General features: G+C 37.4%; 4 protein-coding genes across 4 annotated transcripts; 2 read left to right on the plus strand and 2 right to left on the minus strand.

The window, feature by feature from the left end:
* Positions 1-435: 435 nt before the first annotated feature.
* On the minus strand, positions 436-5,518 carry LOC138583915 (tetraspanin-13-like). Its single transcript, XM_069655979.1, has 6 exons — positions 5,359-5,518; positions 2,912-3,079; positions 2,615-2,695; positions 2,294-2,407; positions 2,082-2,201; positions 436-2,006 (listed from the first exon to the last, which is right to left on the minus strand). The coding sequence occupies exons 1-6, from the start codon at positions 5,419-5,421 to the stop codon at positions 1,932-1,934; spliced, it is 621 nt and encodes a 206-aa protein (XP_069512080.1). The 5' UTR covers positions 5,422-5,518; the 3' UTR covers positions 436-1,931.
* A 1,086-nt stretch (positions 5,519-6,604) lies between these two features.
* LOC138584627 (C-type lectin domain family 4 member A) lies at positions 6,605-12,686 on the plus strand. The gene is made up of 7 exons (XM_069656906.1): positions 6,605-6,750; positions 8,017-8,088; positions 8,183-8,290; positions 8,381-8,575; positions 9,057-9,217; positions 9,485-9,606; positions 11,221-12,686. Exons 1-7 carry the CDS (start codon positions 6,687-6,689, stop codon positions 11,396-11,398), a joined length of 900 nt encoding a protein of 299 aa, XP_069513007.1. The 5' UTR covers positions 6,605-6,686; the 3' UTR covers positions 11,399-12,686.
* Positions 12,687-13,629: 943 nt separating this feature from the next.
* On the plus strand, positions 13,630-19,199 carry LOC138584228 (natural killer cells antigen CD94-like). Its single transcript, XM_069656405.1, has 6 exons — positions 13,630-13,690; positions 15,164-15,265; positions 16,222-16,416; positions 17,969-18,120; positions 18,339-18,457; positions 19,058-19,199. The coding sequence occupies exons 1-6, from the start codon at positions 13,630-13,632 to the stop codon at positions 19,197-19,199; spliced, it is 771 nt and encodes a 256-aa protein (XP_069512506.1).
* A 1,787-nt stretch (positions 19,200-20,986) lies between these two features.
* Positions 20,987-25,314, minus strand: gpatch4 (G patch domain containing 4). Its single transcript, XM_069656204.1, has 8 exons — positions 25,211-25,314; positions 24,964-25,042; positions 24,804-24,877; positions 24,573-24,665; positions 24,086-24,202; positions 23,645-23,769; positions 22,880-22,930; positions 20,987-22,737 (listed from the first exon to the last, which is right to left on the minus strand). Exons 2-8 carry the CDS (start codon positions 25,040-25,042, stop codon positions 21,930-21,932), a joined length of 1,347 nt encoding a protein of 448 aa, XP_069512305.1. The 5' UTR covers positions 25,211-25,314; the 3' UTR covers positions 20,987-21,929.
* Between the last annotated feature and the right edge of the window lie 377 nt (positions 25,315-25,691).

Below are 25,691 nucleotides of genomic sequence, written 5' to 3' on the forward strand. Positions count from 1 at the left end.
ATATATTGCCTTATTGATCATTTGTCTCACCTCTAATTATGAACAAATTAAAAAATGTAATATCAGTGTCTTAATGAGCTCATGTGTTGCAAGTCTCTCCTGCTACTTTATGCAGAACAGAATGATCTGTTTAAAAATGAATAGAGCTAAATATAGCATTCAGTTAATTAGCCTGTTTGGTGAGCATGCAATGACTTTACAAGTTGGCAGTGCAGCATCTGTAATGTTTGAGTTCACGGTGACCTTGGTGAACAGGTTGAACCGCCTGAGGAGTCTGTTAGCCATTCAGAGGAATTTAAACAGCCAGTGCAGTTCCTGGTTGGCATCCTGTTTGGGGTGAGGAATGTGAGGGAGTCATGTGGCACCGCGTTACGAACAAGGCTCTTTTATCAGCACTGAATCTGACAAGCAAAGCATAAGGACAGCATTTTCCACACATGTACCGCAACTCTGCAGGTTTATTTCAGGACAATTAAAGACAATGGCTACAGTGGAGAGACAAATACCATGATGGACAATGATTTAATATACATTTATAATGTGATAAACAGGACACAAAGCAATAAATACACATATATCTAATAACTGGCTTCAATCTGCAACACTTTAATTAGATCTTAATCTCCTCCTGCTGTTAGGACATCAACACCCAAATCTATTGTCTGCTAAATACCCCATTGTGTGTGGTCACCCATGAATAGTTAGTCTGGGAGTGGTGTGCTCAGAGTGCTAACCTGCACTGTATTTGCATAAGGTGTGTATGTGTGGTGAGCACACAAAGCAGCTGTTTAGTTCTACCACTGAGTTGGCTGAGAATGAAAGAGAAGACTTGCTTGTATCAGGCTTCACTGACACTTAAACATATGTTATGTATTTCTTAAGATTAATACCACTCTCATATGTGTATGATAAATATGTTGGCTTGTTGCTATACAAACAGTGGGCAAATAGCTTAGCATTAAGACTGGAAACAGCTAGCCTAGTCCTTATCTAAAGGTTACAAAATCCACCAACCAGAATCTCTAATGCTCAATAATAAACGGGACATTCGTCTTGTTTGGTTATAAATTCCAATCCTGTCGTCCCGGAGATGTCACTACACCTAGCTAAGAAAAAGTCTCGCATTTGACCTGACTAAAAGGAAAAAATATCATATTCACATTTCTGACTGATGTTTTTTGCACACAAATTAATAAGCAATATTAATAATGTTCATTAATAAGCTTTAGTAGTGCTTGTAAATGGATTTTGTTACTACAATAGAATTAAGCTAGCCGTTTCCCTCTGCCTCCAGGCTTTATGCTAAGCTAAGGCAACCTAAGCTAACAATGGCTTGTTGATAACCAAAAACATAAACATTGACTGCTTGAACTGCATATCACCTTTGAATTGAATTCTAGTCACTCATGTTGTTTAACATTGTCTGTATTATATATTTTTTAATCTCAAATAAACTATTAAATTAATAATGAAACCCACTGTGCACACAGAAGTCAGTGATGTAGCAGCAGCTATTAAAGCAAGATGTTAACTTTTAAAAGATGGAATACATCTTTTTGTATTCACAAACTAAATGTTGAATTAATAAGAAAAAAAAACATCTGCTCAAAAGGATTTGTAGCTACTGCAGGACTTGCTCTGGTAGAACCAGTTGTTGATGTTAGCAAATGTTAGCCTTGAGCAAACTATGGACAGAAGCTGTGTGACTGCCAGTCAGTTTGCGGATTTTATGACTTTTTTATGTGTTATTATTACACTACAATCTGTACAATGCCTGTAATGGTCACAGTGTGGCTACAGTGGTAATGATCAGCAAGAGTTACAGTCCGGTTTTAAATCTTTAAAAAATGCCCAGAAAAGTGTGATATACAAACTTCAGAGGAAAAACAATCATTTAACAGTGCACGGTTTGGGTTTATTAAACTGACTGGTTATAGGAAGGCTCCTGGATTTGAGCGAGGGTCTTTGATATTTCTGTATCTGTGGGCGAGCCAAACTCCAATGACCTGAGGGGAAACATTAATGTTAAAAGCTTGATTTCGCACCAATTCAAAAATGTGTTGAATTGACCTTTCACTGACCTCTGTAAAACTGAAGAAGAGTCCGATACCACCCACAAACTGCAGCACCTCTCCCGCATACTGCTGGATGATGCTGGCACATGTGTTACAAACTGGATGAGGGCTGCTGTGAAAGCATATCTAGAAGACGGGGAAGAAAGGGAGAAATTTCAGCGCCAGAGAAAACAGATCACGATAGAGGTAAAAGAAAATATTCCAGATGTTTTACGTACAGCTGCACACGTGACGTTGGGGTTAAAATGAGAATAGCCACAACAGTTGAGTGTTTTCTCTACGTCCTTTTGAGTGTTCTCTGATTTGTCCCAGCCGACCTCCAGCAGATGGTTCTGTTAGTAAAAATGTAGTTATTCTAAGATAGGCAGCAGGATGGGTGATCGATATCAAAGCTTTCAAATATAAAACTTGCTTAAAATATACACTGTTATGAGTATATCTGAGTAGTATTGGAGTTTATCTGAGGTAAAATACAGTAAAAACAATAAATGATTTTGTTACTGAAATGTGTGTACTGAACCAAAGACAAATAAGCATACCTGTTGGTCTTTATTCAGGGACAGACAAGCACAGGACACAGAAAACTGCACCACAAACACCAGAAACAGGATCATCATGTACTGGAGCAAGTTCAGGAAGTTTACATTGGCTTAGAGATCATGTAAACAGTCTGAAATCTTTCTGTCTCTGCTTCCAAAGTCCCTTTAAAATAGAGGAATAAATCCTCTAAGAGCCCTGGGTTATTCACTCTTCATTCCTCTTTGGCACCAACATCTATCAGATCGTGTGGGACGACTTCCTGCAAACAAAGCACACACAGAGAAAGCAAAGGATACGAAGAAGAGCAGGACCTGGTGGTGCTTCAGGGCACCGCACAGCCCCACAAAGGCAACCAGGAAGAGGAAGATGCCCACGCCAATGACCCCCGCCACCACCCTGATGCTGGAGACCAGGCCGAACCATTTTCCCCAGGCTGCCACTCCGACCAGCAGCAGACTCACCAGCTGAGGAGGAAAAAAAATGTTGGAATGAGAAGAGGAGGAAGTACAATCAATGTTATCTTTCAAAGGAAGTGTGTGCGTGTCATCGAGGTCCAAAACTGTGTAGCAGCTGGCTGTTTTATGCTGTTGTTCTGATTGCCGTGCCCCTACTTGACAGTGTGTGAAACTGCCCTCCTTTCAGTTTGAGGTTAAACCAGCACTTTTTGCACACTATGGCACATCACTGCTGCTCTGAGATATTAAACCGTAAATATACGTTATAAAACATGTGAACGCATCTTTTTCTCTCATTTTCAGCCCGCCGCAGAGACTCAAAGGACATTATTTATCCTTCTAAAAACAGTCTCCAGAGTGCATTATTCTTAAAATGCTTGTCTGTCTCCCAACATTTATAGAAAGCCAAAATATTTAGACGGAATTAATATGTAGATGACTTAAAAGCGAGCTTAAGCTCTTTCAGACACTACTAAGGTTGTTTTTTTTCTGCACAATTAATTGCGTCATCACTGTTTTTCTCTCTCTTTACAGTGCAATGCATGATGGTATATAATGTGTGGTTAGAGACCATCGGTTGCACACTACTTTTCATGATGCTTTGTGGTATACTTTAAGTCCTCTAAGTAGAGTATAATAATGCTCTCTTAACATTCAGACATCATTACAAAAAGGTGAACACACTATTAAGTGGGCTATGTAGGAAGTATTGAGTGTTTTCTGACACGGCCTTCGATTATTTACTGCATATATTTAGTGTAATTTAAATAATGAAGCTATATGACTGTTAATGATGTAAAATAAACAATGTGGCAGTAAAGTACAGTGCTCTTTGTTCCAAAAAGGTTAATACAAAGTTAAATACAAAACAGCCCGAGCTGCTGTCCTATTTGTTCCTTTAACAGTCGAAAGATATGCAGTTAATGATCACTTATGACGCATAAAAGCATCTTATCATGTGAGAAGCTTGAACCCGCACAAAGGTTAATTTTCTGTCACGTGAGTAAACAAAACCATCGTAGGTGTTAGTGGCTGTTATTATTGACAGAGGACTTTTATGGGATGGATTTGTCAAAGGGAAATGGGTTTTCAAAAAAACAGCAATTCAAACGTTTTGCCTGTTTAATTTTAAAATCTTCATTGAAATATGAAGAAAAGGAAATTACTTTAACTCACATAGCAACAGAGTTACTGTGTAACATAAGTCAGGGACATAATGAGAGAAAAATTGACTGTATAATTTAAAAAATAATGATAAAGAAAAGCACCAATATTTTATATATTAGCAGTTTTTTGTGCCTCGGATCCAGATTTTCGGAGGTTTGTTGAGAGACAAATAGAAGTTTCTGTAGTTAAAATTTTGCTCATATTTGTTGTTGTTCTTGGTTTATGGATGTAATATTTCCCTGGCCCACATATAAACGTTGTTTATCATAAAACATTTAATTTTATCTCTGATTTAAGGTACTCAGAACAAGATGCTACAGTTAACCGGGTTTAATGCTGCATTCACGCGCTCCTTGGATCCTCCCATTTCCAGAGTTGGGACGTCGTTCGTCCGACTACAGTGTGTTCCTTATCTTTTAGTCGTTGAGTGGAAACAACATAGACGCTTCAAAGATCATTTGTTTAAACAACACGTTAAAAGCTGTTTCAAGAATTTATGATTTGGTCCCAAACTTGTTACTGCACTGGTAGTTCTCAAAAAATAAAACTAAAAAACCCACACAGCTATCATGGTTTATGCTAATAATAGTCAATATAGTGTGGATCCCTCAACGTGATACTGCAACTAACGGTTACAACCATATACCTTTCTAAAATATTACATGCGAGCCACACAATTGAGATGCAATAGGTTTATTATATAAAATTACTTGCAATGAACCGGATATTAAGTTTTGTCCGCCATGTTTCCGCGTAATATGACGTCAACTTAGCAAGTAGTACACCAACAATTTCGCCAATTTTTAACATTATTTCTCCGACTTGATGTGGCGTTCATGTTCAATAACCAACTCAGGTACTCATTTTTCCGATTTTCCACATACTCCATGAATGCAGGGTAAAATAATCACTCGCTACCAACACATGCGTGTGGTATTTCCTCAGCAAGGAAACCGATCGAATCTAAATATTTTAATCTCCTCTCGTGCAGAACTGTTGGTGGCTCATTTTTGAGTCGCAGTCAAGACAAAAGCAGAGACACTTGTTGGGTTTTAAAATATTTTAGGGAAGCCCTCTCGGTTACATTTCCATCACTATAAAGTTAACAAATTCTCACTTACAACATAAAGTATATTGAGAGCGCAGAGAGCGTTCTTGGTGCAAACGAATCCTCCGCAAACCATAGCTGATCTCCGGGAAAGTCCTTTAAACAGATGTATTTTACTCCTCCAGCTGTTTCAGTCAAACCGTGACGGCGTTTCAGGCTCTCCGGCTCCGTGTGGCTTCTTGTCAGCAGGTGGAAACACCACAGAGCGTTTCCTGAACACATCCTGCTCTCTGATTGGTCGGTTGCCTCTATCGCTGATACTGATGATACTTGGGCTCCTGACATTCACGCAAATAATTGGGCTCCTGACATTCACGCAAATAATGACTTCTCTATTGTTAGATACAAAATAACACAACAACATTGAGTCACTGCAGGTTAAAGGTTACTGTAGTTTACTTCTTCGTTTGACTTTATACTTCGCTTTTTATGAAGATGTGTTTAATTGCTTAAAAGTGGAAACACAGCGAAAAGAATCCAAAGACATAAAACAAAAAAACCTGTGTAAAACTTGTGGACAGAATAATACAGGAACAACATATTTTCAATGAAATTGTGTCTTTTGTCTACTTTTGAACCAAATCATCAGTGACAATAAAGCTAAAAAATGTGTACGCTCAGAAGCAAAATGTTTCAAAAGAAGCAGTGAAATAAGCACAAACTTTCACTACCACTTTTTTTAAAGATTTGTTTTTACTAGCAGGTGCAACTTTTTTTTTTACAATACATTTCTAATGTACAATGAGTGTATACATTTCTTTTTGGGCGTTTTATAACAGATATTAATAACAAAGAGAAAAGGAAAATACAGATCATATATACAGAAATGCATCTGCACTAAAAATAAATACAATTATTAAATATGGATATGATAATGATACATCCACTTCTCTAAATCATATCTAGGAAAAACATAAAAAATTATAATAATAATAAAGATGAATAATAACATAAAAGTAACAATTAAAATTTAAATGTACATGTACATGTAAATAAATACATATTTATAAAAAAATATATATATAAATAATAAACACACATATATCTAATGCATACTGTGTAATTATATGACCTGTTACGGCCAGCTGTATGCAAACATGTCTTTCCTGCCCACAATGACCACGTCAAAAACATGACCCATTTGTCAGTCTTTCACAACTCTCACAAACAAAAAGGAGAACTGCTGCTCCTGATTTTACTCACAGCTCGTTTCCCTGTCTGCAAAATAAAACCAAACTGCCCACATGATGACCACCATTTCAAACGTCTGAGGTGGCGGTTCGACTTTCTGTTTCTGTCTATTAGGTAAAGTTTCTATCAAAGGCTAAATCTGGTAAAATAATGGAGGAACAACTGACTTACACCACTGTGGTTTTCAAGACGAAAAATGGTGTTTCTACACTCGGTGAGTCACTGTTTTTTTAAAACACAGTCTGTATTATTAGTTGTACTTTGCATTTATTCTGGTATTTAGGTATCTAAAGGTACTTTTATTTAACTTGCATGTTTTCTTATTCCTACAACTTTACTTCATTTAAGTTAAAAAATATACTTCATTTACTTCACTGTGTGTTTTTGGTATAGTTATCATTTACAAAGAAATATTTTACAAATTGACAAACATTCAAATGATGCCTACACGATATTCGTCAACAACAATATTCTACTCTAGAATATGTACTTACACTTACACTTTAGATACGTTAACATTTAATTGATAATACTTTTACTACAGTGTAATTCTGAGTGCAGGACTTTTACTTGTAATGGAGTATTTTGGAAGAATACTTCTTTTACCACTGTGTTTCAAGTTTGTCACTCAGCTTGTACCAGAAGAAATATTTTATTCATTTGTGTTTAAGCAATTCCATGTAAAGTTTTTGATTTCTGTCTTGAACATACCCTTAAAGTTTTGTTAAATAAAATATCTAAAACTTAAACTAAGACAAAACAGTTTTAACTGCAACATTCTGCAGATATTTTCAGGATGTTATTGAGGCCTGGGATGTCAGAACGCCTTTTATAAAACATGTGCTCAATGTTAACAAAGGTAGAACATTCTGAGGATCTTTTCAGGACGTTAGTACGGTCAGAATGTGATTTATAAAACGTTCCTGAAATGTGATTTGAACATTTGCACTGCAACTTTATGAAGATGTTTTCAGAGGACGTTCTCCTACTATTAAAAGGAACATTCTGGGAACCAAATAAAAACTTCCTGCTCGAAACATTACCAGAACATTGCACGTAACATTCTCAGAACCAAACATTTCCAGCTGGGTTAGAGCTGATCTATGATTTTTGTGGATAAAAAATTACAGCAGTGCAGCGCTTTCGGGCAGGATTTGAAAACTTAAGCATCTCGTAAAAAATGAAGAAGTACTATTTATAACCTCTTCCAGTTACAATCAGCTACACTAGTCTTCTTATTGTTGCATTTATAAACTTACATATCATCAGTAAACATAGTAGACATATTTCCAGAGTAGCTACATTGTAGTCTAAAATATCTTCAGTAATATTGTAAATACCAGATTTTCCTGTCAGTTTATCTGCTCTTGTTATTTATAGTTTTGCCTGTGGTAACAACAATAACAATGCCTCACTGCAAACCAGGAAGTGGTTTTTGAAAGTTACGAAACTTTTCATTTCCTTTTTTGTTTTCTTGCAGAGCAACCAAACGAGCTGGAGATCATTTATGATGAAGTGAAAGCTGAGGAGCAGACAGCTCCTGTCGTAACAGGTTATTTGTGGTTTACCATGATGAAGAACATAATATATGATCATTATTAGCAATAAATCAGTATAATGAAGTGTTATTTTTTTGTTTCTTTTAGAAAATGTGAAGAAAGCTTCACTCTGCACTCTGCTTCATCTGGTGGCAGCAGGTTTGGGGATTATCTGTCTCGTCTTGGCGTCAGTCATCATCCTCCTCAATTGCCAGTGTAAGTCTATCTATCTGTTTTCAATGACTTTAGAGGCAGAGTGACAGTAATGAGTGAGTGTTACATTAACTGCTACATCCCTGCCTGTAGTCCACACAGTCATGTCGGAGCAGATCAGAAAAAACAGCAACCTAGCAGATCAGACTGAGCAGCTGAGGACAGAGAAGGCCGACTTACAGAGACAGACGCAGGAGCTGACCAGAGAGAAAGACGGACTCAACTGGACCCTTGGAGTCATCCTGCAGTACGACAACTTCCCAGTGAAAGCATACTGCACACAGAAAGGTGAAAACATGTTAGCTGTGGCTGGGATATGTTTGGGGTTTGTCACCGCTTTGACAGCAACTACTTCTATGAAGAGTTGTAAATATTAAAGCACAGTTTGGTAACGCATCCGGTCCTTCAAACTACATCCATTTATACTGATCTTCTAAATTCTGAAAGTTCTCGACCAATCAGAAATGTTCAGTGCTGCGAGCCCCGCCCACAAAGTCCCTGTTGTTTCAGAAAGTACTGCCCTCAAAGCAGGAACCTTTTTGTATAATAAAGATTATATTTAGACGCTTGTCTTGGAGGTGGAAACGCACTTAGTACCTCCATAAGTTGCCGGTCACTGGAGGAAAGTTTCTGTGGTGGAAAGATTACTTTTTGTGATACTTATTATATATTATTCTTTCACAATTTTTTATTTGAGTGAAATATATACATATATAATAGTGTGTGACCATGATAATGATTAGGATGTCGTCTCTGTCTTGTTTTACAGAGTGTAAGCCTTGTCTGGACGACTGGGAGCTGTTTCAGTCAAACTGTTATCTATTCACAGAATCGGATTATTATTCCCATTGGAAGACTTGGTACGGAAGTCACGATGAATGTGTAAATTTGAAGGCAGACCTGGTTGTGATTGAAAGCCAAGAAGAACAGGCAAGTCATGACTTCTGTGTTTTTGTGTTCAAAGGAAGCTATAGTGAGCATCTGCGTCTTTATCTCCATAGACCCGAGATGGAAACACATATCAGAAAGCAATTTAGAGTTTAAGGAATATTTAAAGTTTAGTGCTCCAATGAAATTGTCTTTCAGTTCTTTCAAGTCTTTAAAGCAACTTGTATTCTACTTTGATCATTTTTAAACCTCCTGTTTCTAATCCTTCCTGCTACGTTTTTAAAATGTGTGTATTTTTTGTTGTTTTAGGAATTCATAAATAACCACACACAAGAATACATAGATGATAAGCACGGATACTGGATTGGCTTGAACTATAAGGACTTGACAGAAACGTGGACGTGGGTAGATGGAAGCAACCTTACTGTGGGGTAAGTGCAAAAACAATACACACACTAAATTAGAAGTTGCCACCTGTGCCTTTTTAACTTCAGTGAAATGTGACCACTGTTTCTGACCACTGTATTCACCATTAAAACCAGACCATCAGATTGTAGATTGGTTATTTCGTTCCTGCATGATGCATTTTTGCATCTGGTTTCACCGTGTGGTAGAGAAACCTGATAGGAGAAAAGATCTTCAAGTTGGCAGATGGTGAAATGAGTAGAATAGCAGATGTCAACATGTCTCCCAGAGTGATGCAGGAGGCCAAAAGAAGCAAAGAGGGTTCAAGGAAGTTGTGGAAACAGAAATATGGTGCTGACTCTTTAATCTTCCAATTTGTTTACTCAGATTCAAGCTTTTCTCAAGACATTCTTGTAAATTCAGAACAACAACTATACATGTATCAGACTGTATTTACCTTTGCTTCCTTCAGTTTGGTGTGGATTAAGTAAAGTTTCCCAAAAAGCCATGCGGTACTTTTCTGTTTATCCAAAGCTTTAACACTAGGCCGTAAGACAAATGTCATTTCTGTATAGACCATTGTGAGAAGCTAAATTCTTGTTAGCTGGGTCTCTCAGACGACCCCCCCGTTGAGCTGACAAAGAGTACAAATGTTGGGTGTTGGTTATTTCATTGTCTCGCGTTTTCTGAAAGAATTAGCTAGCGGCCTACAACATTTGTTAGCATGTTGTTTTCTGTTAGCATGAATATAGTCTTGGCCAGAAGCTCGCTGTGGTCAGAGAGAATACAAAAACTATGTTACAAACTTCTGTTTCCCCCCAATTAAAACTCATCTGAACGAGCCGCAGACTGGGACCTGAACGGTTTTCTTCTTCAACAGGAGGAAGCAACATATTAAAAATGTCTTCATTTAGCACTTACACTACTTTCTGCGTCAGGATTACAGTGGTCTAATTTGTTAACCATAACTTTTAAATGATTGTGACAGAGACATAGTTGTTACAGAGCATTACTGACAGCTCAAACTGTTACCCAGTATTAGCATTTGATCATTACCTCAGTCAGAGAGAAAAAGGAGAACAACCAACACAGTATCAACAACAACTGTACTGTAGATATTAGCATTAAAGGAATAGTTTTTACATTCGCGGAAATAAGCTTATTTGCTTTCTCGCTTGAGATGAGAAGGTTGATACCACTCTTGTGTCTGTAGGCTACATATCTAGCTAGCTGTTAGCTCGGCATAAAGACTGAAAACAGCCAAAGTAATAAAAGCTAACAAATTAGCACTTTGTAGCTTTATTGTTAAAAACCAAAGTGTAAAAACAACCACTTTTGGGTTTAATGGGTGGTAATGTGTTGTATTTCTTTACTGTGAGTTAATGGAGAAGACAAAACTCTGACAAAATGAGAAAGAACTTGTTAGTTAGCTAGCTTCAGAGCTGCTGGCTAGCTGTTTCCCCCGTTTCTATTCTTTATGCTAAACTAAGCTAGCTGCCAGCTGTAGCTTCATATTTAACAAACAGAGATAATAGTGGTATCAATCCTCTCTTCTAACTCTCTGTGAGACAGCAAACAAGTGTCTTTCTCAATATGCTGAGCGGACGCAGACTGACACCATTGTTGTTTTTCTTCACTAGGTACTGGAAGGAACAACAAGCTAGCGACAGACTTTGTGCTTTAACCTCACGATACGGAGATCCTCAGGCCAACTGGCAGAAAACAAGCTGTTACATGAAGAACCGCTACATCTGTGAAACCAGAGCCTTAATCAAACAGGATGAAGTTTCAGCAGCATTATCCAAATTTAACATATAAGATATCTAATTATAAATATATCCTTTAAAGCAGTTTTTTTAGTCAGTGGGGATTTATTTAATAGTTTCTCTCTCTTCTTTTTCTTTGATAAAGATCCAAACACATTTTCTCTTTCTTCTTGTCTTTGTGTTAACACTGTCATATGTAAGAGCTGTAAGTACAAGTCAATGTTTTAGCACTGTCATAGTTTGTTTTGTTGTATTCTGCCGCACTCATGCATTTACATGGAAAAGACTAATAATTACCAACACCTTTTGATATAATCAGTTACTATGACATCTAAGTTTTAATAGGTAAACAAATGCACTTGATCTGTATATTGATGGAGGTGTGTTTCTTGTGTTCCCTTCAAACTGTATGCATGTGTGTATTCATCCACTGCAGAAAATAGACCCCTATAAATGCACAATGTACCATGTACATTTTGTTCAATATTACAGTTATTATAGTTATAGCGAACTATTATGCCTTTACTTTAAAGTAAAATTATATATATATTTTAAAGATTTATGTCTTAAATTGGAACAAATAGCTTTGGGCTGAATCTGTAGATGGGGGATTTGGGAGATTACTACCATACCTATCATTTATTAGCTCATTAGGGACTGTTCTTATATAGTGCTTTTCTAGTCTTGCGACCACTCAAAGCTTCTTTTACACTACATGTCACATTCACATTCATTCACTGATGGCAAAGGCCTAAGTGCCACAGTCCAATCAGATCTATGCCCATTCATAGGCGATGGGTTTGGGGTTCAGTGTCTTGCCCGATGACACTTCAACATGTGACTATAGCAGTTGTTAATTGACTGTTAATTAAGAGGTACAAATGAGAGGCAACCCACCAGAAATAAAGAGTTATAAAGGTTGAGATATGAGGTCGATATTTTGTAATGCTTAAATGAATTAAGATAAACTAGAAAAAAACACAAGGAATAAATTACCCTGCAATGCAAGATATAAAGAAAAAACAAACATATGCAATTTACACTTGAGCAAGATGGTGAACATGCTAAACCAGTATAAACATCAGCATGTTTTCATTGTCATTGTGAGCATGCTAACATTAACATCAGTCACTTCCACAGTCACCTGACAACATTTCCTCTAAACTGGCGGTCTATTTAAGCTGCAAGGTTTCCGGTCTCTCCTTCTGCTCTGTCATTGCCGTCGCTGCCCTGCACTGGTACTGCGCTCTTACGTGCAGCCCCATTTCACCCCAGAATCCACCTGCAGGCCACGAATAGGGGGTTTTAGATATCTTCTCATCACAGCCTATACGCCAAACCCTAGCTATGTTCTGCTGCTGCAATAAACATTTCAAACTAACTTGTCTGACTGAACTGTGCATTAGTGCAGCCTCCCAGAGATGCTAGCATGGCATTATACTCAGCCTTGTGAGTAGCAGTATTAGAGTATTGTTGATAGTACGAGTTTAACTTTTAATTTTATAAATTTTGACCACTGGGGGGCAGCAAACACAACAAAGACTGATCATGTTGTGAAGACTAATACAAGACACTTAACCGTGTTTTCTGAACAGGAATAATGAACCCCTGTTCAGATGCTGTGCTCTATGGAGTTGGTACATGTACATATCATTTCCTGTGAATTTCTGTGTGTAGTTACTTAGTCACTTTTAGTATTAAAAACAACAATACAGAGATAAAACCAAGAATTTATAAATATATTAAGTTGCTATTGCAAAGAAAAGGCAACATCGATTTGTACAAAAAATGTTGAAATAATGGAAATGTCAAGGATGCAGTTTAATGCAATCTTAATGGACGGTCAGAGTATGATGCTTTATGTTGCTTTAAGAATAAAAATCCCATGACGCTGACTGTGGGGAACAAACACTCTTCCCCAGGAGTAAAAATGACAGTTTAAAAGGTTGATATTGCATAAATGTGTCTGTTCCTTCTTTTGCAGCATTGTGTTAATTCGTTTGTTACAGAAGCAGATTCTAAAAAGACACACGCAGACATCTTGTGTAATCAACAACCACAACGCCACATTAGTACTTCTGCGCCACTGTTTGAGGTTGTCCAGTACAGATGTGTCCTCATACTTTGTAAAGTTTAGGGGCAAGGGGAAGTTTTTTTTTATTTCAGTCAGGTAGTGCTGCGAAATTCTGTACAGTCACACCTTTACAAAGCCTGTACAAATGTTTCTGTTCTGTCTGCTCTCATTCTCCACACTGAACGGACGGTAATGTGTGACTGTTAGGGATGGAGGAAGAAGTGGATTATTCTTCAGTGGTTTTTAAAAATGCTGGTGCAGCTTCAAGAGGTAAGTGACATCCTGCTTATTTCGAATTAAACATAGTTTAACTGGAATCTGTTATCTTTCTGAGGGTTCTGTTTGGAAGATTCAGACTGTTTAACCTGTTCAACGACACAAAAATAAGTTTTAACTTTTCATTTCAGTGTCATAAAACAGTTCAGCTTATAACCACTTTTTCTTTGTTTGTAAAAACAAAAACTTCTACTTTAAGCTAGCCAGAAGACAAACAACATCTGAAATCAGAAATCAAATATTTCAAGGGAAGTCTCTTTATGTTCCATGCTTTCTTTTGTAATTTACATTCAGTGTGTGCTGGAAATCACATGTAGGATTTTAAATTTAGAGCACCAGAGTCATGCAAGAAAAGAAGTTACCTACTTCCCTTCTCTACAAAAAACAAACATTTATATTTCCGGACGTGCTTGAAAGCTCTATTAATGTACTGCACTGCAGGCTGATGGAACTGATCCAATATGTGTTTTTATTCATTCTAAATGAGATAAGTATCAAATCACCTGCAGACAATACCTTCTGTGTGATGGTGTATGAAAAGAAGAGTTAACTGTGTGAGGAGAGCTGGAAATCGTTAACGATTAAGTCAATACATTTAACACTGTAATACATCACAGCATGTGCAAACTTACACATCACATCACGGGAGGATAAATGAGTGAAAGACTGTATGCAATTTTAACAGACATACAAAAAATACATGTTATTTTTATGTTTAATCAAGTCCCCATTGTGACATCAAAAACAATCATGAATATCAATATAGTTGTTTCTTATTATCTGTCCTTGTTGTTCCTCTCATCCAGAGAAAATAGATGACTCGACTATTTATTCAGAGGTTAGACCTAAAGGGTCTGCTACACCTGTACAAAGTAAGTAAAACATTTGTTGATGGCCTTGTTTTTATTTAATCAGAATATGCTTTACTAATCAAAAAATACAAATTTAGATTTTCTGATGACAATTTTTTAAGAACCAATCAATCAAATTTTATTTGTATAGCGCCAAACCATAACCAAAGTTATCTCGAGACGCTTAACAAAAAGAGCAGGTCTAGACCGTACTCTTTGTTATGTTATATAAAGAGAGAGCCAACATGAATCACCATTAGTAGCACTTGGCAACATTCGGCACATTGGCAAGGAAAAACCTCCTTTTGACAGGCAAGAAGAAGATTCTCAAAAATAATAAAACCCATTAAAGCTATATCAGCTCTTTTTGTCCTGCTTGGAGACGTTTGCTAACATCTAACTTGAGCAATTTACTTTTAAAGCTCCTAAAACCCTCAAATAACTTTAATCGATGTGTCCTGTGTGCAAGAAAAAAGGAAGAAAGTAAGTCAGAATGTGTTTTGGTCATAAGAATGAATGAATAAAACGCATTTTCCATCCAACAATAGTATAAAATCATTTGATGACTTAATTATAATTACGATCATGATTTGATTTTGATCTTTCTTATTACTAGCACATGGTGTAGCAGCTGCACACTCTCACTCTCGTGTGCTGGCAGTGTGTTTGGGGATACTGTGCGTCCTCCTGGTGACGAGCATCGGTGCCATCGTCTACAGTGAGTTTCATTTCAACAAACTGAGCACATTTAACTGAGCTATCATAGCTGCATGCATCACAGTTAAGCCAACAGAGTGAAGCTGGGATGTCTTCTTTAAACAAGAAAGTTTTGTACTGTATTACGTCAGCTCTCTCTGAATTGTGCCCGGTTGTTTTCCTTTAAAAATCTGTCAATATTTGACCGTTTATTTGTAGTTTTGATTGGTTTACTATATGGTTTGTGGGTGTTTTATACTATGTAATGATCTTACTTGATTTTAAAGGGCCATACAACATGCTTTAGTATTCAAGGCATCTAGGATTCAGTATTTCTAAACATTTTCTAAAGCATTATAGGATGGATTTATAAGCAGAATTTCAGTGCGCCTATAATTTCATAAACCTGAGAGGAGCCTGAGGCAAACAATCAATAACTCACAGTAACAATTCATCAGCTTTTTGATTTTTTCTCTGCTGTTGTGTTTAAGGACAGTCTGACACCAGAGAGTTAAGAGTTGGCTGCTTAAATGCAGAGAATGGAGTAAAGAAGTAAAATAACCTTCCCAACAAGACTTATCAAGCTGAATGGATGGGACAATAACACAAAGAGACAAAAATAACAATGAGTCAGCACTTCTACTTCTACTAGAGTCTTTACTATACTTGAGGAAAGGGATGTGAAAACGGGAAAGTATAAGCGCTCAGCTTTGTTGAAACAGAAATAGTTTGAATGGCAGATTCTGCACCTGCATGTTTATTATTGTGCTGTTCAGCAGCTGATATTTTGGGTGTTGGAGTTTTTCTATGTCTCCTATATCGGGCGGAATGACAATATAATAGAAAGCAAGTCACTCTCTGTAGATCAGTCTAAAGTGGTCAGAAGTAAAGCCTGGAAAACATGGTAAACAATTCAGCTCAAGTGCATTTCATTCACTGATTTTCTGACTAATTGTCCCCTTCTTGTTCTCGCCGTAGTCAGCATGGTAATGAACCATCAGAAAGCAAACATTGGCGACCTCACGGCACAAATTCAGCAGCTGAACACTGAAAAGAGCAACTCTGAGAAGCAGACAGAGCAGCTAAGCAGAGTCACAGACAATCTCAACCGGACGCTTGGAGTCATCATGAACTTCAGCACCTTCCCAGTGACTAAATTCTGCCCAGAGAAGAGTAAGTGATTTGTCCACAAACATTAGCTGACTTTACATTGTTTTAATGTACATTACGATGATTTATGGTACTAGAATAAATGTATGTTCATCCTTTGAACAGATAGCATAAAAACCATGAACTTGACATCTTCTCCCTTCACAATGCATGTACAGCTATTTAGCATTTTCAAATGGTGACCATTGTCCTCTGACGTTATCACAGGGTGGGAAGCTGAAATGCTGTAAAAATGTTTTACTGCCATATTATAGGTGTGCTAATTGTATAAACATACTGTATAAAATTGTCATAATTCATATAGGGCAATATTTCAAGTTAAAGTAATAATCTCTAAGATCTCAGTTTCGTCCTATTTGGAGGCACCTTGTGGTGATAAATGCCAATTAAGGAGTTTACTTCCCAGATATCCAGATGTCTACAGCTGGCTTTCTTTGTTATGGTTGTAACTCTTGATTTTCCTCGCTGACGGTCGCTTTCCTTTTTAGACTGTTTGCCTTCATCTGAGCGTCGAATTTGTTTCTTTTTCTTTGGATTTTCACTTATTTTTGAAGTTGTATCTGTAGTCATCCATCTTTTCTTTGTTTGTTCAGCCGTAGTAGATTACTGTTTACTCGCAACACTTGCAGAGAGCGGAAAAGCAGCCGCTTAGCTCCGCCTACCCTCTCTGGCAGACCAACCACGGCTGAGTGATGGAAAACGTGTCAGTAACTGGGCGCCACTTGTGATTTTTTTCCGTGAAAGTGGCCAGACACCCAGTCTGAGTCTGTAATTCTGCAAATGCAAAGGCTTAGTGGGCCATAGGCTCAATCACCATTATGTTACCTCATTCAGCGATAGATAGTGACTTAACAGACATTTATTTACATGAAAATCTAACAGATTTTTACTTTAAAGATTTGAAAACTCAGTTACCGTTAGAAAACAGCTAACATAAGCGTTCAATCACTTCCCAGCTAATGCTACCAGTTAATGGTACACAAAAGGATACTGAAGCTAACTGTACTGTTAGCTAGCCAGCAGGAGTGGTAGCTAACAGCAATGTTAGCTAGCCAATGGTGACACTAGCTTGGAATTAGTTGAATACCATCGTTAGCCTAATTAGCTTTCAGTACATTGCTTGTTAATTTAGAGAAGCACTAAAATGGTAACTGTTGCTTTGACAGCATACATTTTTTGTAAGGTTTAAAACCTGGACTACAATGGTACGACATGAAAACAGGGACAATGACCACCGTGTGAATATGGTCAATGCAGCAGGCTAAGCACACCTATAAGAGAGGCTAAAAAGCAGTTGGCCTGTTAAGTCTTCACCAGAAGCAACCTTGAAACGGTAAAAACAAAATTCAATGACAGGAATAACAAATTAGGTAAAGAAGATGTTATCATACACAAATGGTATTCAACAGAGTTACAACACTAACAAGGAAAAAGGATGAAAAAGAGGTGATAAATTTGCAACCTATTCATTTCCCCCCATTACCCTATACCTCTGTGGGCTTAATATACCAGATTTTAATCTTCTTCAATTTTTCTGCTTCGTTCATGAATGCAGAGTGTCAACCGTGTCAGACAGGCTGGATTCTGTTCCAGGAAAAGTGCTACCTGTTTTACAAAGTATTTCCTTGGAGGACATGGCAAAATAGCCGAGAGTACTGCCAAAACACAGCTGCAGATCTGGTTGTTATTGATAGTCTACAAGAACAGGTGAGCTCAAACACCATAAAACTGCAAGGAACTGAAATAGTTATTTGTGTTTTATATCGGATGTAGAGTTTTCATGGTGATGCAGAGTACCCTAGAAACAAAACAATATCTACTCATTGAATAGTTTAACGTTCGAGAGGAAATTATTGTCTGAATCTATGTCATGAAGTGTGAAAGTGCGCATGTTTTTGATGATCTGCGAACCTTATGACTTACAGGAATTCATCAGTAAGCACATCAAGTACTACCTCGATATTTATCATGGATTCTGGTTGGGGCTATATGAATCCAGTGACAACAACTGGCTGTGGGTTGATGGACAAAATGACACTCTAGGGTAAGGAATCCTTTTTAAGAAATGAAAATAACAAAAATAATTTATCCATCTCAGTATTGTAGCCATTCTCACTCCAAGTCTCACTGCTGTGTTAGAGGTTTGCTAGATGTTTAAACATATAATGAAAATGTTTTATCATTTATTGCCATGTTTCAAGTTAAAACAACAACTTTGATAACTCATTAGCTAGCTAGACAACAGATGACATAAGCGTTTAAATGCTTCCGAGCTAACGATAGTTGATAGTGTTAAACAGTACAATAGGAGACACATAAATTCCTAGCTAACTGATATGTAAGCTAGCTAGCGGCTAGGGTGGCCTACATTAATGTTAGCGAGCCAACGGTTATGTTAGCTAGCAATTGGTTGAATGCTATGGTTGAATGCCAATGTTAGCAGCTTTCAGTCCATGAGTTATCAAATATGTTTGTGATTTTTGCATCCATATCCATTGTGTTTCCAGTTTTAGATCAATAGAGAAGTGCTGAAATCATAACTATCTTTTTTACACTTTATATGTTGGATTTTATTAGAGTAGTGTTATATTAGGGGTAGTATTTAGGTTATGACGGGCACTGAAATTCATGTTGTGTGTTGAAGGTACTGGATGACGCTTGGTTCCTCTGGTCCATGTGGGCTGATGATCCCCGGGAAGAATCTTACAGCCAGCTGGGACCCAGCACAATGTAATTTTCGGAACAAATTTATCTGTGAGAGTGAAGTTCTGATTAAGTCTAATTAATTTTTCACTAAGTTTTATTTTCTCAAAATATTACCTTACTGTGAAGAAGTACCTTTCCAAAATGGTATCCACTATATAATTTAGTATATTTGTAACGCAATATATAAATAATATCCCTGAAATAGTCGAAAGATGAAATAGTATGTCAGTGTGTATAGTTTTACCTTTCTTATTGTTTAAAATGTTTTCTAGTTGTTTAATTCCTCAGCTATTTTTTGGTGTCTTTTTGAAAAGAGTTTTGATATAGTCCAACTGAAGGTGTCAGTGTAAATATAAGAAAAAGAAAAACAGACAATATATCTGAAGTGTTTGTATTCACACTCACAAGACCAGCTTAAGTCTATAAATGATGCTGATTTTCACTTCAGATCATAAATCACCATATATGGTAACAAAAAGCCCAGGCCAGCTTGCACTGGTTTGCTACAGGGATGGAGAATTAAATAATCTATTACTGTTATCACCTTTAAATCAAAGTAACTAGAAATCTAACTTGGGAGATTCTGTATATCATACCCAAAAATCAATGTTATTCAATGTACTATAACTGAGTTAAAATAATATAAGTCAATGGATGATGCGTTCACTGCTTAGTGTTTCTTACGAGTATCCAAAATTCAAGATCCTATAAAGACGTTCTACCACTGAATCATGTTTTTGGAGCTGTGAACTGAATGATAGATGACTGTTCTGTTTTTTTTTTGGTTGAAAGTGGCTCACCACGTCATCTGTTTCAAATCAGCCCTGAACCGTGCAGGTCAAAGGTGACAGAGAGTTGAGCGCACGAGGCCTTCTACATCATGAAATTATATATATATAAAAAAAAACATTAACACCATCTAGTCAATGTCACTGAGCTGCTCCTGCCTGACAGATTTTAGTTCTTTATTTTCATCAAAAGTAATTTGTGTTTAGTTTTTAAACTTTAAGCAGATTTAAGGATCATCTACACCAAACATTTGTAAAAAAAAACAACAACTAGGTTACGTAGTGCAGAAGTGTAAGAAAAAAAAAAAAGGTTCCCGTTTTACATGTTATTTTCAATATATTTAACCAATTTTTATATTTTTTATCCCATGTGTTGTTCATTTCCATATTTCTCAATGTTTTCCTTTTAAAATAAATTATGATATATGAATACAATTAATTTAATTACTTGATTTTTGAACAGGCATTTAAGGGAGGTCTTTGTTATGTCTCATGAAGATGATGGTATTACATGAGCCAATAGTGTAAAACTTCACGTTAGCCAAGAAGCATACCAGTACGTCTGTTAACAGTCGGGTACAGAGAACAAGCACTGCAACTTGGTAATTTTACATCCAGAGACATTACACACACAAGTGTTGGCAAACAACCTTGTGTCCTTCCTGTGAAAAACTTCATGATTTCTCCATTTCTTGAACTTATTTAGTCAAGTGTAACTCTGGCTTCGAGTAATGATTTGTAGAAAAAGGCGTAGAAAAAAATTCTATGTAAAGATCCGAGGTAATTATCTATGATGTGGAGTAACAACAAATGCATTAACATTTTCTGGCTGTAAGAGTTGGATTCTGAGCCAATGAGACGACTGAAGGTCAGCGTTGAAAGCAGCAGCTTCACATTTTACACGTCGACACTGCGGTGAGTTAATTCACAACAAACTGTCAGGAGACTAAACATACTGCAGCTGTTGACTTATTTTCAGACAAAAAGGAACTTTGACTCAGTCAGAAATGCTCATCAATTTTGCAATCAAAGGAAAAAAGGTTTTAATAATATCAAATGCAGGATATTGTAACTGGCACTTGAAGATCGAAGGGTACTGAAATCTGTACAACTGAAAGAATGACAAGCGTTTTTTGACGGGTCACATCATTTTATTTGCATGTTATGTCCAATTTCCTCGTATTACCAGGAGTTTGGTCGTCTGTTCATTCCCATGTTTTGCCTTCTTTCAATAAAGTGATTCAAGCTTTGACAAACATCCACAAGAAGTTTTTCATGATGTAGAAACGTTTCATGTTATTCTTCCACTAAAACACATATTTCAGTCGTCACCAAAGGTAAAAAGCAATAAATCATTACCAGCTATTAGTGATCGATACATTTCATCACACAACTGTCATCATTCACTTGATATTGAGTCTCAGAGTAGAAAAGCTGGATTTGGGTTGCACTGACTCGTCAAATCAATGACAAAAAATCTGCAAGAGGTTGTCATAAGTTTAGAAAATTGTGTTTAGGGCCGTGATCTTCTCTAAATCGCAGTATGACTAGTTGCAATCTCTAAACATCAGAGGCTGCAACCAAACAGCATCATAACGAAGACCTGTAGAGACCTGACCTACACCTACCAGTATCTACAGATCCTGATTCCCACACGTTAAGAGCCCAATAAATGTCAGGTCGTCAAGATATTGATATTTTTCAGTGAAAATTAAACAATGTGATGCAAAAATGACACTTTCAACTACTCGTGAATCACATCACAAAAGTGATTTCTGTCAAAATATTTTTTTTAACAGGCTAAGGGCACAACTGCTGGATTTCATTGTCTCATTTGAATATGAAAAAAAATCTCTAATCAATGTAAAACATTTAAATTCATTTAAAGGCCTCTCATGTCAGACAGCTGAGCCTCCATGAGGTAAATGGATTGGCAAATCAGTTGGTATGAGGTAATGCTAAGTTCCTCAATCAGTCAAGGCGAAATTCTTCATTAATGTCCAGATCCTTTTTAACAGAACATTACTCTTTAGACTTCTTCTTTTTCTTCTTCTTTGGAGGAAGTGCGTCTTCATTTACATTGTCATCTATGGAGATTTTGTCCTTTTTACACTTTTTCCTTTTCTGCCTCACTGTTGCTTCCTCCTCTGTCACTTCTGCTTCCTCCAAAGTGACTGGACTTTTTTCCTTCTTGGTTTTTGGATCAGGGTCCTGAACCGGCTCTGACTGGCTGGATTCCGTATCATTACTCTCCTCTTCCTCAGCATGTTCGCTCTGGTGTTTGGAGGATTTCTTCTTCTTCTTCTTCACTTTTGTGTCAGTGTGTGGCTCAGCAGTTTCTGCTGGACTCTCTGCTGCAGGTGCTCTCTCTTCTTCATTCTGCTCTGCGTTGTTTTTCTTCTTTTTATGTTTCCTCTTTGTTTTGCCAGAATGTTCTGCTTCATTGTTTTCTAAACAGATCACATCCCCCTCAGAGGAAACCACATCTGTCGTTCCCTCAGGCTCTTCATTGCCTTTCTTTTTCTTCTTCTTCTTTTTGGGTATCACGTCTGCCTCAGGACATTCTGACATTTCATCACCGTTAATCTCATTGATGCTCCTGTTCGATCGCTTCTTTTTCATCTTTTTCCTCTGAGAGTCCTCAGCCGTCTCCTCCTGCCTCTCAGCCCTCTGATCAGCTGACTGGGAGGTCAGTGGAGTTGATGAAATGCAAACTGGAGAAGAAGAACCTGCTGGTTGTTTCTTCTTGCCGTATTTAGCCATGAACTCTGCCTCCTGCTGCTCCAGCCGGGCTAACTTGGCGCTCATAGTCAAGCCGTGTCTGGCTCCTCTGAAGAAACACAATGCAAAAAATGTATCAGAAATTAGATGCATTTTCTGAACTTCTCTTAATCTGAAATATTTTCAGCAACTTTATAATTTTCAATGGGAATTATAACTCAGCATTTGTAGACTTTTATGAATGAGCTTACTTGTGAGCGGTGCGTCCTCCACAAGCCTTAATTAGATCCGTATCAGAGAGCCTGCAGAGCATCGATGTAGAAATTAGAGTATTGTATAGCACTGTTACAAACAGGGTTACATAGTGCTTTTGTTGATGCAGATGAATAACAACATCAGGTGGTGTTTAAACCCTATTGATTGAAAGAAATCAAAGTGGTGTATGTACCAGATCTGATCGGCCTTACAGATGATTAGCTGCACATCAGAGAGTGTACGGATGCATTTTGTTTACACAGCAGACAACCAAATGTCCTATTGATACAACTATTTTTAAAGTTTATTTTAAATTTTTTACAATATATTTACTCTAGACAGTGACCCATCTTTGAACTTTGATATCGTAAACCACAGGAAAAAAAGAGAAACGAATAAGGTGATCTACAGGAGCGCCGGCAAACTATTCTTATTAAATACAATGTAATTATGTCTCACTTTAAACAAATAATAGCACGATCAAAAAGAGGCAGTCTGCAGTGTGGACACACAGTATTAGTACACTCCGATGTACAGTCAATTGTAAAGGGTTAATGCATTACATCATCTGTAAATGCAGGACTCAGAGCAGATTGGCCAGGCCGAGAATCCCTGGTACCCACATCGCGATAATATATCCAGAATAAGATGAGACAATGGTAAAAGAAAATGTTGTGTAGTTAAAGTCACGTTGACAGAGATAAGTGTGATGTAGCATTTGAGAAGGAATAATTATAAAGCTGAAGAGCAGATATTCTTACTTGAAGGTGCTGGAAAGATCCAATTTCTGGTCCTCCTCCTCCTCGTCTGAGCTGCTGCTGCTGCTGTCGTCTGAGTTTGAGGCCTTTGGCTCTGGCTGCTCCTGACCAGACAGCAGAGTGGCCGACTGAGAGGAGCATTGAAATAAAAACAAACACAGGGAAAGAGTCAGATCAGAATCAGGCATTTTTTTATAATACCATCAAGGTACAAACATTTGTCAAACATCTTACAGTTTTTGTAGAAGTGTAGCTAAACTATTGAAGGATAAGTCTGGTAATGTTCTACTTTTCCTAAATGTCAACAAATAAAATGAACAATTTACTGATCTTAATATCAGTTATTGTGTGTGTAGCCAAAGCCTGATATACATAAATTTATCCCCTGTGCTGTACGGCACCATTGCTTGACATCCCATTAATAAACAAGAGACTCATTTTTACCTTGACAAAGCATCCATAAAGTTTGGCTTTAGCCAGCAAGGCTTTCCGGGGCTTTTTATTGGAGACCATTCCTTCCTCTTCATCCACCTCCACCGTCTTCTTCAACTTAATACCGCTCTGGATCACACAGACAACACTTCTGACTGACGTTCTTTATAACTTCAGTATAGAAATTAAAGACCTAAACAAAACTTTTATGTAAAGTCGTTGCCTTAGGCCATGAAGCTACTACAAAAGTATTCCAAAGCTGACCACAGAAAGCAGCTAAATACAGCTATGTTAAGAAGGAGAAAGTAAATCAGTTAGTTATCCCAGTCATGAATTGGCTGGTAACCTTTTCAAATGTTTGACTAATAAATAAGCTGAATATCACATGTGATTATTTTCTCTTTCTGAAATAAGTCATCCTGTTTAATGAAAAACATCAAATAACCCTGATCATGTTTTGTTGATTGTGAGTGTCTTGCTATAGGAAGGTAGGACTCACCTGATCTGACTCCACCTGCAGACTGGAAGAGGCCTTATTGAACACATGATCCCACCAGTGGAAGGTGAACTGCTCCCCTTCCTTGTGGCCGACCTGGCAGAGAAGAGCAACACGTGAGTCCACAAACAACTTTGTACAGAAGAAAAATCAGACTTAACCAGTGACAGATGTGGTAACAAAACAGTTACAGGTGCATTATTAGTCAATCAGAATTAACCAGATATCACTCACCCCTCCTTTGTCACATTTCACTTTGACTTTGATAGCTTCTGATATGCCGTTCTCAGCTCGCCCCAGTCCTTTACCTGAGGACAGGGTGAACAGAGTAAGATATCTGCGCCTGTGTTTTCAGTGGTTGAATTGTTTAACAGTGGAAATCAGAGTGACTTGCCGTGTTCCCAGCCGTGACGCAGGAGCTGCTGCTCCGCAAACTTCAAACCGCGACTTTTCTCTTGTACAACTTCTGCCATCTGGGGAAATAACAGTTTCTTTTTCATATATATGTGTCCTATAATGTTGACAGCACTGAGGTAATGCTAACGGCTATCCTAAAAAAGTTGAACACCACAACACATCCATTCGCCTGAATAAACATTACGTCCTTATGCTAAAACATTACGGAATAAAAGAAAACATACCTCTTGACGTTTCGATTTAATTATACTGCATGACTAAAAAAGACAGACGGGGAGAAACATACATTTAAATGCAGTAACAATCGATATCCATGCGGTTGCATTAGAAGGCTGACATGACACCGGAAACACGTCACTGAAGGTACCGCCTCTTTTCTTCTTCTGGGAGTAGTTGTGCAGCATCCACCCGGAGTTTGTATCCAATGTCGCTCTCTATAGAAGGAAAGCGTAAAAAAACTGAATCCAATTTTAAAATGCCGACTGAAGCCTTTATACGTTTTATAAAATATTAAATAAGTCTGTAAAAATACTCATTTACATGTAAAAGCAGACGATAACTAACCTTGTTAGATCAGAGGATATGACGTTAAAACACCGTTAGATGGCGGTATTTGACACCAGAAACATAAACGACAAAGCAAATCTAAGTAATAGTACAAACACTTGATGCTATTATCATCAACAGTCTGATGCCCTGAAATGC

The sequence above is a fragment of the Semicossyphus pulcher genome, unplaced genomic scaffold (assembly GCF_022749685.1).
Source record: "Semicossyphus pulcher isolate SPU_LCO1_2020_fin unplaced genomic scaffold, fSemPul1.0.p SCAF_9, whole genome shotgun sequence".
NCBI classification, from domain to species: domain Eukaryota; kingdom Metazoa; phylum Chordata; class Actinopteri; order Labriformes; family Labridae; genus Semicossyphus; species Semicossyphus pulcher.

What these genes read in the sequence shown, in the direction of transcription:
- LOC138583915 (XM_069655979.1), bottom strand. Translation starts at nt 5,421, where the DNA reads ATGGTTTGCGGAGGATTCGTTTGCACCAAGAACGCTCTCTGCGCTCTC. An exon ending in CCCTGAATAAAGACCAACAG is followed by an intron (nt 2,408 to 2,614) that starts GTATGCTTATTT and finishes TTTTACTAACAG; the next exon opens with AACCATCTGCTGGAGGTCGG. An exon ending in TCTTCTTCAGTTTTACAGAG is followed by an intron (nt 2,007 to 2,081) that starts GTCAGTGAAAGG and finishes GTTTCCCCTCAG; the next exon opens with GTCATTGGAGTTTGGCTCGC.
- LOC138584627 (XM_069656906.1), top strand. Translation starts at nt 6,687, where the DNA reads ATGGAGGAACAACTGACTTACACCACTGTGGTTTTCAAGACGAAAAAT. An exon ending in AAATGGTGTTTCTACACTCG is followed by an intron (nt 6,751 to 8,016) that starts GTGAGTCACTGT and finishes GTTTTCTTGCAG; the next exon opens with AGCAACCAAACGAGCTGGAG. An exon ending in GGAAGCAACCTTACTGTGGG is followed by an intron (nt 9,607 to 11,220) that starts GTAAGTGCAAAA and finishes TTTCTTCACTAG; the next exon opens with GTACTGGAAGGAACAACAAG.
- LOC138584228 (XM_069656405.1), top strand. Translation starts at nt 13,630, where the DNA reads ATGGAGGAAGAAGTGGATTATTCTTCAGTGGTTTTTAAAAATGCTGGT. An exon ending in TAAATTCTGCCCAGAGAAGA is followed by an intron (nt 16,417 to 17,968) that starts GTAAGTGATTTG and finishes TCATGAATGCAG; the next exon opens with AGTGTCAACCGTGTCAGACA. An exon ending in GGACAAAATGACACTCTAGG is followed by an intron (nt 18,458 to 19,057) that starts GTAAGGAATCCT and finishes TGTGTGTTGAAG; the next exon opens with GTACTGGATGACGCTTGGTT.
- gpatch4 (XM_069656204.1), bottom strand. Translation starts at nt 25,042, where the DNA reads ATGGCAGAAGTTGTACAAGAGAAAAGTCGCGGTTTGAAGTTTGCGGAG. An exon ending in GATCTTTCCAGCACCTTCAA is followed by an intron (nt 22,931 to 23,644) that starts GTAAGAATATCT and finishes GATGCTCTGCAG; the next exon opens with GCTCTCTGATACGGATCTAA. An exon ending in GGAGGACGCACCGCTCACAA is followed by an intron (nt 22,738 to 22,879) that starts GTAAGCTCATTC and finishes GTGTTTCTTCAG; the next exon opens with AGGAGCCAGACACGGCTTGA.